This window comes from Saimiri boliviensis, chromosome 9, assembly GCF_048565385.1.
Source record: "Saimiri boliviensis isolate mSaiBol1 chromosome 9, mSaiBol1.pri, whole genome shotgun sequence".
Taxonomy (NCBI): Eukaryota; Metazoa; Chordata; class Mammalia; order Primates; family Cebidae; genus Saimiri; species Saimiri boliviensis.
Genome location: NC_133457.1, coordinates 78791375 through 78809753, shown reverse-complemented (window position 1 = coordinate 78809753; position 18379 = coordinate 78791375). Strand labels below are relative to the sequence as shown.

The following is an 18379-nucleotide window of genomic DNA, read 5'->3' as shown; positions in this document are numbered from 1 at the left end:
TGTAATAAAAATCCCCAAAATTTCAAGCGCTCAAAAAATGAACACATTTTGGTAAAGGTTTTAATTTTTAGCAAGCCAAATATATTTTTTAACTACCTCCAAAATTAGTAGTGACATAATATCAATTATTATCTACCCTTAATCAGCCAAAGCTATTAAATTTAAATACACAGATCAATCTATAGATTCTTTGGACAGAATAATACACCTTAAGGATACATAGATATATAGAGACATAAAGTAATTGGTACTTCTTTTCATTAATTTCTAGAATATATTTCCTTATTACACCCAGGATATGAGCAGAGTTATCAAATGAGTAAAAAACATTTACGTATCCATGCATGCCTCATTAAAATAGTAAGATTCCAATCTTTTTTGAGTCTGTGCTTCTGGCAGGCCACACAAAAGACACAGCATTGTAAATAAGTTTTTTTATGCTTAAGTAGGAGTCTGTAAGAATTCAACCAGCCAAAAATTCTTCCACGAGTATTTATGTGTGTGGTTCACGTGTACCAAGCACGGTGTTACTGCTGCAAATAAAGATCAGATCAACCAAGGAAAGACGTTTTTAAGAATTCTGCTGCTCACCTGAGCTCCTTCCGGGGGTGGGAGACGACAGCCAAATATGGGTGGGACAGGAGAGCCACATTCTTGACAGAAGCGAGCAAACGGATCTGATGGGCGGGGGGCAAGGCAGTGGGCACACCTACAACAAAACAGGTTCCTGGTTGGCCATGTTCTGGTAGGTCAATGCTAAGAAGACTGGTAAAAATCCAAAAGTGTTCAAACAGTTTTAAGCACAAAATAAAAGCAGACCACTCTCGACGGCTATGGAACAAGTTCAAGTTCCATCTTGAACTTCTCTAGGTCACTTTGTTAGAAATACTTCTCCAGGTCATTTTATTAGAAAGTGGCCTCACAGCTGAATGCTCTGGTGTCCTTTCCACATAGGCCAAGCCCATTTAACTTCCTGATCATGGCAAGAAGTTCATCAGCAGCCTTGACCCCACTTCTTGGTTGGGCTCTGTCTGTCCTGTCACATTGGATTTGATGTATATAAGGGTAAGCTCTGGGAATTCCAGTAATTTTTATATTATGCTTTTCTGATTTCCTGCCACTGAGCCCAGTCTAAGGGACAGTTCTTACTTGTGCATTAAACCTATTCTTTTTCTTTGCCCACTTTAGCTTAGTGTCCTCAGGCCCTGCCCCATATCAAATTCAACAGCATCTGGCCCCATTTCTTAGGCAGCCAGACCAATCATTTAGCTCCTATTTACCTAAATAGGTTCTGGCTATCCACCAAAGTAAGAACATTCTTAGAATTGGGCTGCCCTGTATGTGCGCTGCTACTGCCATGCCTTTCCAGACAAGTTGGGCTCCTGATCCTGTGACTTATCTATCTGATCTGCTCCTTGGCAACTTTGAGGCTTAGATACTGTGCACTGGATTGCCTGGTGTCCCACACCACTCTCCACTGGAGACTGGAGTTGAACTCACGTCCCACTGGAGTTGAGCTCACTTCCCATATTCTTATTCTCTTTAGTCCTTCTTTTTTTTTTTTTTTTTTTTTTTTTTTGAGACGGAGTTTCGCTCTTGTTACCCAGGCTGGAGTGCAATGGCGCGATCTCGGCTCACCGCAACCTCCGCCTCCTGGGATCAGGCAATTCTCCTGCCTCAGCCTCCTGAGTAGCTGGGATTACAGGCACGTGCCACCATGCCCAGCTAATTTTTTGTATTTTTAGTAGAGACGGGGTTTCACCATGTTGACCAGGATGGTCTCGATCTCTCGACCTCGTGATCCACCCGCCTCGGCCTCCCAAAGTGCTGGGATTACAAGCTTGAGCCACCACGCCCGGCCGTCTTTAGTCCTTCTTTACTGCACCATGGCACCAAGGTTTCACCACATCTCCAGCATGGGCCCACCTACCAGGGCAACAACAGTTTCCTCTTTTCTATGCCCAAAGCTCGTGAAGTACAATATGACTCTCTCATTCCTCTGATTTGAACTGAGGGCACAGAGCTGGGAATCTCAGAAGGTCAAGGTAGCTGGAGCTTTTAGGAAAGAGTACCAGAGAAGAGCTGCAGGGAGAGCCTCAGAGTTTTGCAGAGGGTCACCCTCAAGTCTTCATCTGGGTACCTGATGAGTGCATGTGATGGAAGAAACCACTCAAGGTCAGAAAGTAAATCCCAAAGGGGCACACAGAAAACAATATCCAGGATTCACATAGGGCTGGGAAGCTCATGCTTACACCACCAAAGTGGAAAAAATTCATATTTACTGAGGTATCAGTAAGAATACACTATATATACTCTAAATACCCCAATTAGAACGTAGGCATTGTCAGACACAGTTTTTTAAAAAGCAAGACCTGCCGGGCGCGGTGGCTCAAGCCTGTAATCCCAGCACTTTGGGAGGCCGAGGCGGGTGGATCACGAGGTCATGAGATCAAGACCGTCCTGATCAACATGGTGAAACCCCGTCTCTACTAAAAATACAAAAAATTAGCTGGGCATGGTGGCGCTTGCCTGTACTCCCAGCTACTCAGGAGGCTGAGGCAGGAGAATTGCCTGAACCCAGGAGGCGGAGGTTGAGGTGAGCCGAGACCGCGCCATTGCACTCCAGCCTGGGTAACAAGAGCGAAACTCCGTCTCAAAAAAAAAAAAAAAAAAAAAAAAAAAAAAGCAAGACCTAACTACATGTTGCTCAAAAGAAACCAACTTTAAATAGAGACATAAATAAATTCAGTGAAGGGTGGTATACACACGCACACACATCTAAAGAAAGCAGGAGTTGCAACATTAACATCAGAAAAAGTAGGTTTCTGAGCAAAGAATATCAGCAGAGTTAAAGAAGTTTATTTCATAATGATAAAAGGGTCATCTCAGCAAGAGGACAAAAGAATCCAAAATGTTTATGTACTTAGTAACAGAGTAAAGTACATGAAGAAAAAACTGATAGAAATGGAAATGCAAGAATAAATAGGCAAATTCACAATTACAGTCAGAGATTTCAATATTACTCTCTCAATAATTGATTACATGATAAAGAGGAAATCAGTAAAGATAGAGAAGAATTAAACAATACCATCAACTAACTTAACCTAACTAATATTTATAGTACACTTACTCTGGCAGAATACACATTCTTTTAAAGTGCACATAGAACATTTACCAATCAAATCATATATCTTTTCTGACCAAAAGTAAATAAATTTGATATAAACACTAAGCCAGGTGCACTGGCTCATACCTATAATCCCAACAATTTGGAAGACTGAAGTGGAAGGATCACTTGAGGCCGGGAGGTCAAGACCAGCCTGGGCAACTTGGTGAGAACCTTCTCTTTACCAAAAAAAAAAAAGTAAGGTTTTTTGTTTTGTTTTGAGACAGAGTCTTGCTCTGTCACTTAGACTGGAGTACAGTGTCATGATCTTGGCTCACTCCAGCCTCCACCTCCTGGGTTCAAGTCATTATTGTGCCTCAGCCTCCCAAGTAGCTGGGATTACAGGCATGTGCCACCATGCCCAGCCAATTTTTTTTCTGTGTGTATATTTTTAGCAGAGACAGGGTTTCACCATGTCGGCCAGGCTGGTCTCAAACTCCTGGTCTCAAGTGATCCTCCCATCTCGGTTTCCCAAAGTGCCAGGATTACAGGCATGAGTCACCATGCCCAGCCAGAAAAAATGTTTTTTAATTAGCCAGGTATAGTTGCACATGCCTATAGTCCCAGCTACTTGGGAGGCTGAGGCAGGAGGATGCCTTGAACCCAGGAGTTTCAGGCTGCAGTGAACTATGATTGGGCCTCTGCCCTTCAGCCTGGGTGACAGAGTAAGACCCTGCTTAAGAAAGAAAGAAACAAGAAAGGTGGAGAGGAAAGAAGGAAGGAAAGAAGGCCCAAAAGATAAAGGAAAATCCTCTAGTATTTGGAAATTTAACAAAACACTTCTAACTAACCCATTGCCCTCTGCACACAATAGCAGTGATAATTAGAAACTGTTTGAACTGAATGAAAATGAAAATACAACATATCAAAATTTAGAGATGGCACGTAAAGCAGTATTCAGGGGAAATATACAGTTCTAAATGCCTATGCTAGAAAAGAAGAAAGGCTTCAAATCAATAACTTTGTGTTCTCATTAAAGAAACTGAAAAAAGACCAAATGAAACGTAAAATTTACTCAAAAAAATATTAATAAATATGAATATACTTCCATCTATTAAAGAAATTTAATATATAGTTTAAAATCTTCCTGAAAAACACATCTTCCTGAAGGAAAACTCCAGATCTAATCATTTCACTTTGGAATTCCTACTAAATATGTAAGGAAGAAATAATACCAATTTTATAAACCTTTCTCAGAGTTGAAAGAGAGAGAATACTTCCCAACTTATTCTATGAAGCTAGAATTATACTGATAATAAAACCAGACAAAGACATTAACAAGAAAAGAAAATCCCCCGACATCCTTTATGCAAATGCTGACAAAAAAAATTCTTTAAAACCTTTTAGCAAATCAAATTCAACATTATATAAAATAGATAAGACTTCAAGTGGATATATTTCAGGAATGTAAGGTTGATTTAACATTTGAAAACCAATCACTGTAATTCACCACATGAATAGAAAAAAATTGTCCTCTCAATAAATTGAAAAGATGCTTTGGATGAAATCCAATATCTATTCATGATTTTAAAAAAGAAAACATTCAGAAAATTACAGACAGGTCAAAATTTCCTCAGCTTGGCTGGGTGTGGTGGGTCACACTTATAATCCCAGCACTTTAGTAGACTAAGGTGGGCGGATCAGCTGAGGTCAGAGTTCGAGACCAGCCTGGCCAATGTGGTGAAACCCCGTCTCTACTGAAAAAAAATAAAATAAAATAAAAAAATTAGCTAGTTGTGGTGGCACACACCTGCAGTCCCAGCTATTTTGGAAGGCTGAGGCAGGAAAATCACTTGAACCTGGGAGGTGGAGGTTGCAGCAAGCCAAAATTGCACTACTGCACTCCAGACTGGGCAACAGAGTGAGACTCCATATCAAACAAAATTAAATTAAATTTAAAAAATCATTTTAAAGAAGAATGAGACAAAGGTGTCTACTTTCACCATTTCCATTCAAAACTATTATATTCAAAATTACAGCGAAGGCAAGAAGTCAAAAAAAAGAAAAAAAAAAGAAAAAGAAAAGGGATCCATATTGGAAAGGAAAAAAGATAACTCTTCATTTGCAGGCTACCCAATGTCCTACGTAGATAATCCTATGGAATCCATAAAAAGCTAGTAGAATAAATGAATTTCATGAGACTTCAATATATAAGGCCACTAAGAAAAAATCAAGTGTATTTTATATTTTAGAAATGAATAATCAGAAGTTGAAATGTTTTATTGTAGCAAAAAATATATCTGTTATAATATATAATATAGATTCTTCTCAACAACTTTTAATTGTACAGTACAGTATTGCTAACTACGTACACATTGCTATAAAAAGATCTCTGGCACTTTTTCACCTTGCATGTATATAACTCTATACCTGTTTCCTCCTCCCCTCAGCCCCTGGCAACTACCATTCTACTTTCTGTGAGTTTCATTACTTTAGATACTTCATTTACGTGGAATCATGCAGTATTTGTCTTTTTGTGAGAAAGTGAAATTTTAAAAGCATTTACGGCAGGATACACATGATAAAAGATGTATGAAGCTTGTGAAAAGATGAGGGCTGAAAAGTGAAAAATATGAACAAAAGATGTATAAAGCTTGTGAACTGAAAACTACAAATATTAGTGAAAGAAATTAAAGAAGATCTAAATAAACGGTGCGATATAGAATTTTTATGCATTATAAAGCTCAATATCGTTAATATGTGAATATTCCCTAAATTGATACATAGATTCAATACACTCTCAATTAAAACCACAGCAGATATTCTGTAAAAACTGAAAAGCTGATATTTAAATTTGAAAACGTAAAAGACCTAGAATAACCAAAATACCTTTGATAGGAGCAAATAAGCTGAGGAATTTACAATTTACTTGGTTTTAAGATTTATTATAAAGCTGCAATAATTGGCCAGGCATGGTGGCTCACACCTGTAATCGCAGCACTTTGGGAGGCCGAGGTGGGCAGATCACAAGTTCAGGAGTTCAAGACCAGTCTGGCCAACATAGTGAAATCCCACCTCTACTAAAAATACAAAAAATTAGCTGGGTGTGGTGATGTGCACCTGTAATCACAGCTACTCAGGCGTCTGAGGCAGGAGAATCACGTGAACCCAGGAGTGAGCTGAGATCGCACCACTGCACTCCAGCCCAGGCAACAATGCGAGAATTCATCCCCCCCAAAAAAGCTGCAATAATCAAGGCAGTGTGGTAGTGAAAAAAATATAGAGAAACAATGATGGAGAAGAATATAAAGTCCACAATTAGATCTATACAAATACCATCAATTAATGTTCAAATATTCTAAAAGTAATCAGTTAGGAAAGATAATTTTTTCAAAAAATTATACTGGAATACTGGAATATCCATATGTAAAAATATGAACCCCAGCCCTTATCTTATGCCATATGAAAAATTAACTAAAAATGGATCACATACCTAAGTATAAGAGATGAAACTAAAAAACTTCTAGAAGAGAACAAAGGAGGAAATCTTAGTGAATGGAATACATCTTGGGTTTGGGAAAGATTTCTGAATAATGACAAACTAAAAATAAAATGTAAAAGAAAAACAAATAAATTGGACTTCATCAAAATTTAAAAAAAAAACTTTGGCTCTTTGAAAACACTGTTAAAAAAATGAAAAGCCAAAGACTGGGAGAAAATATTTGCTAAAATGTACCCATATAACATCTGACAAAGGAGGACGTGTGTAACTCTATGTCAGGGCAAAGAGCTATCCTTAAAGAAAACAACTCTATAAGAAGAAGATGTATGATGCGTTTTTTAAAGGCAAAAAGTTTGAACAGATACGTCACTAAAGAAGATGCATGGATGGAAATAAGCACATGAAAAGAGGCTCAGCATCATTAGTCACTAGGGAAATGCAAATAAAAACCACAATAAGGTACTGTTCCCATCTCATTAGAATGCCCAAAATAAAAATAAAAGTTAGTAAGGATATAGAGAAACTGGAATTCTCATATATTGCTGGTGAGAATGTAAAATGGAACAATCATTTTGGAAAGGAGTTTGGCAGTTTCTTTAAAAAAGCATATACCTATCATATTCCTCTTCAAGGTATTTGCCCCAAAGGAAATGAAAACATGTGTATATATAATGACTTTGCGGTTTTTAAAAATTATTTTATTATATTGGTTAATTTTTATCAATTTATTTATTTGTTTAGAGACCAGGTTATGAGACTGGCTCACTTTTGTACATACAATGACTTTCGTACAAATGTTCATAGCAACTTTATCTGTAATAGCTTAAAATTGGAAATAAAACAAATTCCCACCAATAAGTGAATGAATAAACAAATTGTAGCATATCCATACAATGGACTATTGAGCAATAAAAATAAACAGATGTTTGTTACAAGAAACAGCATGAATGATTCTCAAAATAGTTATGCTGATTGAAAGAAACCCAGGAGAAAATAGTACACACTGAATCACTTCATTGTCATATGGAATCACATGCAAGTTAAGCTACAGTGACAAGAAGCAGATCAATAATTGCCTGTGATGAAGAGGGGTGAGATGAAGGAATTACCGAATAGGGTACAATGTAGGAAATTTTTGGCAAGGATGAACTTACTCATTTTCTTGATTGTGATAGTGTCACGGTTACGTATATACAAATAGAGTCAAATGAACTTTACATACACATGCAGTTTATTGTATGTCAATTACACTTTTTTTTTTTTTTTTTTTGAGATGTAGTTTCATTCTTGTTGCCCAGGCTGGAGTGCAATGGTGCAATCTCAGCTCACTGTAACCTTTGTCTCCTGGGTTCAAGCGATTTTCCTGCCTCAGCCTCCCAAGTAGCTGGGATTGCAGGCATGTGCCACCAAGCCTGGCTACTTTTTGTATTTTTAGTAGAGACAGGGTTTCTCCATGTTGGTCAGACTGGTCTCAAACTCCCAACCTCGGGTAATGCACCTACCTCGGCCTCCCAAAATTACACTTTTTAATTGCTGTAAACATTTAATTTAAAAAGTTGGAGGTGGGCAAAATTGTCCTACCTTTAAATTCTCTTTGACCACAATGTATCTTTGTAGGATTTACGACAGAGTAAAAAGAATGTGATACTTACTTGAGAAAGTCTGTCTCCCTTTGAATTCTCATTATCTCCGTGCTTGTCAAACACTTCTGGCCACTTATGTGTGCAAAATTGGGGGACTAAAAGTAAGAATATAGGTATATATAGAGAAATACATAGTCAAAATAACATGGTAAAGGCTATGGTATAGTAAAATTCCATTAAAAATCATTATGGGTGAATACACATAGACATACAAAAAGGAATAATAGATACTGTAGACTCTAAAAGTGGAAAGGGTGGGCAAAGGTGAGGGTTGAGAAATTGCCCGTTGGGTGCAATGTTCACTATTTGGGTGAAGGGAACCCTAGAAGCCCAAACCTCACCATTACACAACACATGTAACAAGCCTGCACCCCCTTAATCTATAAAAATAAAAAATCATTATGAAGAGTAATGTAATTATTACTCTAGTATCTAACATTTATAAATTATTTAACGTGCTCTTCACAATCATATATGTATATATTATTACAAATTAGAGTTTACAATAAAAGATACCTGAGTTTACCATCAGAAAGACCAGATTTTAGAATGTAAACCCCATCGCTACTAAAAACACAAAAAAATTTAGCCTGCTGTGGTGGTAGGTGCCTATAATCCCAGCTACTCAGAAGGCTGAAGCAGGAAAATCTCTTGAACCCAGGAAGCAGAGGCTGCAGTAAACTGAACTGTATCACTGCACTCCAGCCTCAGTGAGAGTGAGACCCTGTCTCAAAAAAAAATAAGGAAAAATAAATAAATAAACTTTAGTATCCATTTTTCTCAAAAATTGTATCTCCAGGAAACCAAAGGACTCACCTATAAAAACATGTGTAACAAGCATCTACAGTTATCCAGAAACATTTAACTCCAATACATGTTTGATATAATCCACTTTGTATCAGGCACTGTGCTTGGTGCACAGAAAAGGTCAAAAATAAATACTACATGGTCCCTGCCCCGTAGAAAGCTGAACTCTCGGACACACAGAATCACTGAAACACGATGTGTTCAGGAGAACTTCTTTGTGTTGACTCCCATGGGAATCTAAAGGAAGGAATAATCACATTCATTTGCATCAGGAGAGAAGGGCTTCTCAGAGGCAGTAACATCTCAGGGCCTGGCAGAGTAAAGAAAAGTGTCAAGTGGACAGAAGGACAAAGGGAATTCCCAATGGAGGAGATCCACAGGCAAAAGCACAGTGGCGGGGGAGTGGCCTATCCTGAGACTCGGGTGCCTTGCTGTTATCTAGAGGCCTGAGTGGTAGGAGAACAGGACAGAAAGGCTGGAGAAGGAACGTGAAGGGGAGAAGCTAAAACTTAGAGGGTCTGATAATGGTCAGATGTGCCCGGCATTTCACAGCCATCGTCTCCTTGACATGTCCCAAAGACCCTAGGAGGTGGGTAATATTATTCGCATCTTATTTTATGTGTGTAACATTTCATTCTGATACACTGTAATTTCCGACTTCCAGAAAAGTGGCAAGGATGGTGCAAGCAGCTCCTGTATTCCCAGCTCAGCCAATTATTTATGTTAACATTTTGCCCCATCTGCCTTGATTTTCTCTCTCTGAAGCATGTGAGAACAAGCTGCAGTCATGCTGGCCTTTTGCCCTAAATAATTGAGTGTGCATTTCTTTAGAACAAGGTTTTCCTCTTGTATCAGTGTATCAAAATCAGAAAAGGTAATAGTGATACAGTACTATAATATTACCTCATTCACAGATCTTTCTTTAGACATCATCAGTTGTGCCAATGATGCCCTTTACGGTTATGTCTTTTTTCCTGATCCAGTACTATGTCACAATTGCATTTAGTTGCCATGTCATTTTATCACCTCTAATCTAGAATAGTTACTGTCTTAAGTTTATATAAATATAATTTTATTTTTACTTTTAAAAAAATTTAGAGTCAGAGTCTTTCCCTGTCACTCAGACTGGAGTACAGTGTCACAATCATAGCTTACTGCAACCTTGAATTCCTGGCCTCAAACAATCCTCCCACCTCAGTATCCAGGGTGGCTAGTACTACAGGTGTGTGCCACCACTCGTGGCTAACTTATTTTTTGTTGAGACAGGGTCTCACTATATTGCCCAGGGCTGGTCTCAAACTCCTGGCCTCAAGCAATCTTCCCACCTTGGTCTCCCAAAGCACTGGGATTTCAGGCATGAGCCACAGTTTCCAGCCAATCTTGACATTTTTGAAGAGTAACAGACCAGTTAATTCATAGAATCTCCTTCAGTTTGCTTTCGTCTGCTGTTTCCTCGTGATTTATTTCCTCAGTCACTCATTTTGGCACCAATTCCAGGGAAATGATATTATGTCCATCTCAGGGCATATCAAGAGGCTCATATAATCCTCACTTTTGAGATGAGGATGCTGCGGGTCGGAAAGATTGAGTCACTTGCTCAAGTTCACGTTAATAGTACATGTACTCAACTGAAGCCTACCGGAGCCCCCTAGACTCCTACTCTACTGTGATGTTTATGTGCTCAGCTTAGGACTTCAGACTTTATCCTGTAGGCAATAGGGAGCAGTCAGAGGTTTTTCATTGCTTTTGTGCCACATCTAACATGGCCTCAGCTGGGTGTAGTGGCTCACGTTTGTAATCCCAATACTTTGGGAGGGTGAGGCAGGAGAATTGCTTGAGGCCAGTTCAAAAACAGTCTGGGTAACACAGTGAATCCCCACCTCTACAAAAAGAAAAATAACTAAAAAGTAACATGACCTAGACCAGAAGTCTCAAAGTGGTACTCTATTAGCCAAATCTGGCCTGTCATCAAGTTTTATTTGGCATTGGCTTCTATAGTGTTTCAAGATTTGAACTAATTGTCAAAACTTTAAATTATGTTATTACACATAAAGATGTAGATTTCTGGTTTCTCATGCAAATTCATTGGATGTAGCGATACTGAGCCTTCAGTCCTTCTTGCTAATGGTTGGCTGGGGCTGGGTAGAGTGATTCCTTTAACTGGTTGGAGTATTTCACATTGTCAGAGAACCCGCAACTCTCATGCCCCTGCAGTATGGCCAGGTGTCAGCTGTCATTTATCCTCCACCCCGGCTGCATCATGCATTTACTCTGCTGCCTGACCCCTGCAGGTTCCCTCAGGCCAGATGCTAAGCTCAGAAACATTTTGTCTCCCTGGGGTTGCTGAAATGTGGTAATACCCACCAGTGTCATTAATGAGGATATCTGCTAAAGTATGCTTCAGATGAGATTCAGCTGAAATACTGAGAAGACTCTCTTACCACTATGAAGAAAAAGAGTGGAAGGAAAGAGTTTTGTGATCTTCTCTCGGCCTTCCTGGCTTTCTGAACTCTAGTCAAATTCCCTAAACTTGGTCTTTGTCTTGCTGTTCCCAGTTTTGGGGGATTCTAAATTTTGGAATCTTTAAATTTTTATTTTATCTTTCACTTGTAATCAACAGCTCAAACAACTAAGTGCGCAAGGTAATCCAAATATTCATTCACAAAGAAAATATTTCTAGACACATTGCAAATAACTATGGCCACATGAGACTGCTTCTCTAAAATAGCTCCTGTGTTTTATCATAGACCATTCATTCTTCAAAGCGATATGTTTTACCTCTGAAGCAGTATTTGGGTCATGTCAGTGTGCACTGCCCACAGGATTTGAGTGTGCTCTTCAGCCCATTTGATAATCAGAGAACCATTCTTTCCAGAAGACTGGGAGAGGCAATCTTCTATGAAGATTGGCTGCCCTTTGTTTAGTGGGCCTTGCAAGCAGTCTTTCCCAGGTTGGGTCCTCTGGCCTGGGCTTTGTGGTTCTCCAAAATATATAGTGAATGGGTAGATGGAAGAGCCTAGGAGGTCAGGCTGAGTTACACCTTGGCATTAGAGTCTAGAAGTAAAGGAAAGAGCTTGACCTTGGGATAAGGATAATTGGTCTTCAAGGCCAGTGATTCTCAGTCTGGCTGATCAGCAAAGCCATCTGTGGACTCCACCCCAGGCTAATGGACTCAGACTATCTAGGAGAATTACAGGGAGCATATCTGGGACTTGATACATATTTAAAATTTTCCCTGGGTGATTCTGATATGCAGCTGGGTTTGGAAACCATGCTTTTTACCTCCTTTATACTTGATGGTAAGTGTGAGCAGCCATGGAATCATGGGCACACAAGAAGCAGTTGTGGTTATACAGAAAATGCGACTCCAGGTACATTAAACTTGGGACTCAAATAGGAGAAAGAAAACGAGGGCTCCTGGGTTGCCCTTAGGTGCCAAAAGTCCAAATTGGATTTTATAAACATTGAAAAATCAAAGCACTGTAACAGTAGTAGTAGGCAACTAGTATAAGAGCATCTTTCCTGTGTTATAGTAGTAAGATTGCACTATATGCCTTTTATTAAGGTTATAAGTCACCTCTATCTTATCCAATCCAATGGGAATTTCCAGTTGTCTGTCTTTATCTAATTAGAACCTTCAGTAACATATGACATAGACGACCTTCTCCTTGAAATTTTTCCATCTCTTGGTTTCCATGGTAACATATTCTTTTGACTTTCTTTCTACTTTCAGGCTCCTCCTCCTCTAAGTTGAGGACTTTCTTCATTTTCCTTTCCTTCATTTTCTGTACAGCCTTGACCAGTGATCTCATTCAGACCTAAGCTTCTAATACCATCAACATATTGAATATTTCCATATTTCCAAGTCCATATCTCCAGCCCTGACCTCTCCCCAGTATGAACTTGCACATCCAACAGTCTACTCAACACCTCGACTCGGATGTCTAATGTGCCCTTGGATGCCTGCTCCTCTCTCAACTTTTCCAGCTTTGTCAATGGCACCATCATCTCCAGATGCTCAGGACAAACCCTGAGAGGCATCCTTGGTTCCTCCTCTTCCCTCCCATCTATATGATCCCTCAGCCAAGTCCACCTCCTATCCTGACCACCTCTACAATCTTGGTCCAAGCCACCATCATTTCTCACCTGCAACAAAAGCCTCCTAAATGATGTTCTCCCTTTTCTCTTCTACGGTCTAATCTCCATACTGTGGCCAAACAGAAAACTTTTAAGTGTAAATAGGATCATGTCTTGCCTACCAAATAGATTCCCTTTACAATTAGAATAGAATCCAAACTTGTTACAGTCAGACTAATATCTGTGACTCCCAACCATAACTGACCATTAGAATCATTTAGGATTTTGTTTTATTTTTTAAATGACGCTCAAACTCCACATCAGACCAATTAAATCAGGATTTCTGAGGCTAACCCTTTGGGATTGGTTTGAAGCTCCTCAGGTGATTCTAATATGCAGCCATGTTTGAGAACCACAGCTCTAGATGCTCTGGCCCCAGCCACCTCCTGCCTCATCTCCCACCTTGCTCATTAGGCCTGAGAATGTGCATTTCAAATAAGTTCCCACGTGATGCTGATGCTACAGGTCTGGGGATTGCCTCTGAGAACCACTGCTCTATCTCATTACCATTTTATCTTCTTCATGACTCTTACCACCATTTAAAATCTTCTGTTTATTTACTTACTTATTATCTGTCTGCCCCCAAGCCCAATAAAATGTAAACTCCATGAATAGAGGGACTCTTCTTGTCCAACACAGTATTGCCAGCACTGAACAGTGCCTGGCAGATGGTCAAAAGAGTGGGAGGGGCAGTCTTAAAGTACTTCATAAGAAGCATTAAAAATATAGGAGGTATCTGAGTACCCTAAAGATTGTCCTCAGAAGTTACCTGGGACTGACGGGTGGGTGGTCTAGAACCTGATCCTTCACCGTAAGCTGGGATTTCCAGTGGACTCTCTGAGAAGCGAAGATCTTTCAAAGTTTTAGGGTCAGTTCTTTCACCTACCTGGAGGTCTACAATAATATTAAAAACATAGTTCTTTGAGCATCTGCAATTATATATAATCATGCAAAGATGTCTTCATAGTGAGAGACCTTTTAATAAGGAACCAATGTCATCACTTTGCTTCCCTAGAAGTAACAATTAAATAAAGAGCTCCTGGCCGGGAGCGGTGGCTCACGCCTATAATCCCAGCACTTTGGGAGGCCGAGGCGGGTGGATCACGAGGTCAAGAGATCGAGACCATCCTGGTCAACATGGTGAAACCCCGTCTCTACTAAAAATACAAAAAATTAGCCGGGCATGGTGGCGCGTGCCTGTAATCCCAGCTACTCAGGAGGCTAAGGCAGGAGAATCGCCTGAACCCAGGAGGCGGAGGTTGCGGTGAGCCGAGATCGCGCCATTGCACTCCAGCCTGGGTAACAAGAGCGAAACTCCGTCTCAAAATAAATAAATAAATAAATAAATAAAGAGCTCCTGCCACACACTCAGTGTATTAGAAGTGAGAAAGAAAAAATAAGCCCAGACTGAGAAGATAATCCTCCCTGCTGCATTCTACAGTATTCCACATCAGGCTGAGAAAACAGACAGATCAATTCAGTTGCAAGGTTAGCAGGAAATATATATCTCCCAATAACACACTGCAGCTGTAATGTTGTTAACAGCCCCCTCTTTCCATGACTATTCTTTCTCACTGAGAAACCCTGTTCTCTAAAAGCACAGATTATCATAAACTTTGCTGTTTGAAATTCTCAATAAGAACGAAACATTCAACTCTTACCTGGGGGATCTAAGCCACTTTGACGTAGAGAAGCAGCCTCAATGTCCAACCCTGGTGCAGAGATAATTGTTTCTGAACATAGTATTCCCTGTGCACCGGTGTAGTTTCCAGCAACAGAACCCTGGGTCCCCTTCCCAGTCCATACCTGATGCTGATTCCTTCATACCCAAACTAGCTTCACTTTGAGCCTATCAAAACTCTGCTTTCATTTATATTTCACCCAAACTCCACCCTTCCCCCAAGCCCTGCAACTCCAGCCTTTCCTCTGTTTGGTGAGATGCCCCCATGGCTCCTTGCAGTGGGTCAAGAAATCTGACTTGGTTGGACTGCTTGATCCTCCTTCATCATCTAAAGCTGTTAGCAAGGACAGCATTAAAATTCAAAGTACAGCATACTTTCCTGCCCCAGTGTTTCTTGTTCCAACATCTCTATTGGCAAGAAAACATGCAACAAACATGCTCTTTGGTGGGTTCAGTATATAAAACTTTGTGTTTGTTCTGTCACATCATACCTGGAAACTTCCTAAGGTTAACATTCCAGCTGCGTTGATTTTCAGAGTTCTTATATTTCTTCTTTAGTTTTGATCCAACAAATCCATTTTTGAATTCCTAGGAATGAAGAAATTGCCTATCAATCACCACACTATTCTCGTGTGAGAATTAAAGTTTAGTTGCACGATAGAGACAGGGTCACGGTGTGCATTTGTTATTTGAAAGAGTTTAAGGTCGTTTTTTACGAAGTGAACCCTGTTTCACTTTATTCTGGAAACATGTAACTTTGTATTTGGGCAGGGCTGCTTGGTTAACAGCACCAGCACATCTGGATGTAGGCCTCACCAGGTGAAGCAGCCACAACAGGAGGTGGGGAGCAGCACATGCAGGCAGGATGTGACAATCCTGGGAGTCTGGGTAACAACAGAGGGACCACCAAGTCCAGAGGGCAAAGGCAGAGTAGGGTCAGACCAAATCGGATTTCTGCACATCACCTGCCCACACACAGTCCTTAAACCCTCTTCTCTCCAGACTTTTTCCATTGACTTGGTCCCTCACATCTGATTCAAGCCTAAGCACCTGCTGATATATGTGGGCCCTGCCCCATGTAGACCCCCACCTTGATCATACTTGGGCCCCATCCATGCCTCCATCCGCTGCTTTGGTCCCAAAACTTCCTCTCTAACTTCAGGTTCATGGTCAAGCTTAAGTGAAATTTCTGTAAACTTCCTCTGTCACTCCCAACAACATCCCTGTGACCAAGACCACTGGGCTGGCTGCCTTACTGCAGGCTAGTCCATCCTCTGGCCCAGCTCCTTCAATCTATCTCACTAATGTTCATACCCAGTAACTTAAGCTTCACACATCCTTCTCAGATGGATCTAGTTGAATCTTCACAGTGGGGAGGCTTTGCAGCTATTTAGGGATGAAGGTTTCAACATAAAATAATTCTTTTTTTTTTTTTTTAAAGACAAGGTTTCACCATGTTGGTCAGGCTGGTCTTGAACTCCCAACCTCAGGTGATCCGTCCGCCTTGGCCTCCAAAGTGCTTGGTTTATGGGTGTGTGCCACCATGCCCAGCCTTTCAACATAAAATAATTCTATGCCCACTGAGGACTTCTACTTACCCAATACATCTATTCAACAAATACACGCTCGCCACCCTCTCCTGCCTGCCCCTGCGCAAGACAATGAGTACAGCAACCATGCCGCCTTGGAGCTTATAATGCGTAGGCAAGACAGACAAGGAACAAAGTAATCACATGCTCAAAGCAGTTTATAAAAGACAGCCTGGGTGCCAGGATAGCAGTGATAGGGCATAGCACACACAGTTCACTTGGGTGGAGTATATGTAGAGGGTTCACAGACAAAGCAGGAAAGGCCGACCAAGGGCAGAAACTGACCACTTGGACGGAAGGCTAAAGGTTTCTACTTTCTTCAGTAGGTAAGAGGGAGCCACTGAAGACACATTCCCAATGGTCAGCAGGAAGTCTCATCTTCAGGGTGGATAGGAGACTGACGAAAGGCTGGGAAAGCAGTGAAGATGCCATGCGGCGGTTGATAACTGCCTTCAATGATAAGGACCTGACAGTGAGCAGAGGTAAGGTAATAGAAGGCAAGATGTGCCCACTGAGAAAGGAGGAACCAAAAATACAGTGACAGTCTGAATGGATTATAGTTTCGCAACTTGCCTGTTTTGAAGAATCTTTGAGAACATTTTCAACATTGTCTTCAGGAGAGACTATATTTGGTGGTTCATAGTCTACCTGAAACACCTTTGTCACAATGCCACTCTGTCGGCAGTCTCTGAAAATTACCATAAAAAAAAAAAAAGTCTGTGTTACATAAAGATTTTTAAAAAGTAGCTGACACTGAAGATGATTTTATTAAAGTACTTTAGCTAGTAAATTTATTATATTTCAAATTGAAGAAATCAAATATAATTTCTATATTCTTTTCTTACCTCTTTCCTTTTGGGTTATTGACTGCTATGTAACAAACCACCCCAACGTAGTGCCTTAAAACATGAATCTGGGCCAGGCGCGGTGGCTCAAGCCTGTAATCCCAGCACTTTGGGAGGCCGAGGCGGGTGGATCACGAGGTCAAGAGATCGAGACCATCCTCGTCAATATGGTGAAACCCCATCTCTACTAAAAATACAAAAAAGTAGCTGGGCATGGTGGCACATGCCTGTAATCCGAGCTACTCAGGAGGCTGAGGCAGGAGAATTGCCTGAACCCAGGAGGCGGAGGTTGCGGTGAGCTGAGATCGCGCCATTGCACTCCAGCCTGGGTAAAAAGAGCGAAACTCCGTCTCAAAAAAAAAAAAAAAAAAAAAAAAAAAAAAAAAAACATGAATCTGTGGATTCACTGGTCTCCACTGGGTAGGCCTCATTTCAGATTTTCCACGTGGCTGCCATCAGACATTAGCAAGGGCTGGCATCAACTGAAGACTCAACTGGACTGGATGTCCAAAACAACTTCTCTCAAATATGCAAAACCTGGGCTGGGGTAACTGGAACAGCTAGGAGCTCGCCACTTACCACCCTCACTCGGTCTCCATCTCTCTGTCCCTCCCATTCTCTCCCATGTGGTTAGCTTGGGCTTCCTCACAGTACAGAAGCCTCAGGTAGTCAGACTTCCTCCTTAGCACGTGGCTACCCCACCCACTCCCACCAGCGTCTTTGTCCCAAGAAGCCAAATCAGAAACTACAATACTTCTTGTGATCTCAGAAGTCCTTGGCATCATTTCTGAAACATTCTATTAGTCAAAAGTAAGTCACAACACCAGCAGAAAGGCTGCAAAGGGGCATGAATAATGGTTCACTGGGGCCACTTTTGAAGGCTATCTACCACATCAAATACTATCACGTTTTCCGTTTACTCATCATATTTCGCAATTCATCTCGGTCTCTGACGCAATTAAGTTTCATGAGAAGACAATGTAGCAGTGCCCATGACTAAAAACTAGTGGTGATTTTCTTGTAGTACCAGTAGCTCACCTATACTCTATTTTTTAACAGCTTTATTGAG

General features: G+C 40.6%; 1 protein-coding gene across 2 annotated transcripts in view; it reads right to left on the bottom strand.

Annotated features, from left to right (window-relative positions):
- The window catches only part of DZANK1 (double zinc ribbon and ankyrin repeat domains 1), an 80350-nt gene that overhangs the window by 51359 nt on the left and 10612 nt on the right, over positions 1-18379 (bottom strand). The window contains exons 4-9 of one of the 2 annotated variants that reach the window (XM_074406195.1): positions 17039-17153; positions 15368-15464; positions 14857-14907; positions 13965-14089; positions 8261-8346; positions 592-709 (exon numbers count right to left, since the gene is read on the bottom strand). In XM_074406195.1, the coding sequence (XP_074262296.1) occupies positions 592-709; positions 8261-8346; positions 13965-14089; positions 14857-14907; positions 15368-15464; positions 17039-17153 (592 nt within the window). The remainder of the gene's footprint in view (positions 1-591; positions 710-8260; positions 8347-13964; positions 14090-14856; positions 14908-15367; positions 15465-17038; positions 17154-18379) is intronic. The other variant, XM_003933169.4, reaches the window with a different exon arrangement.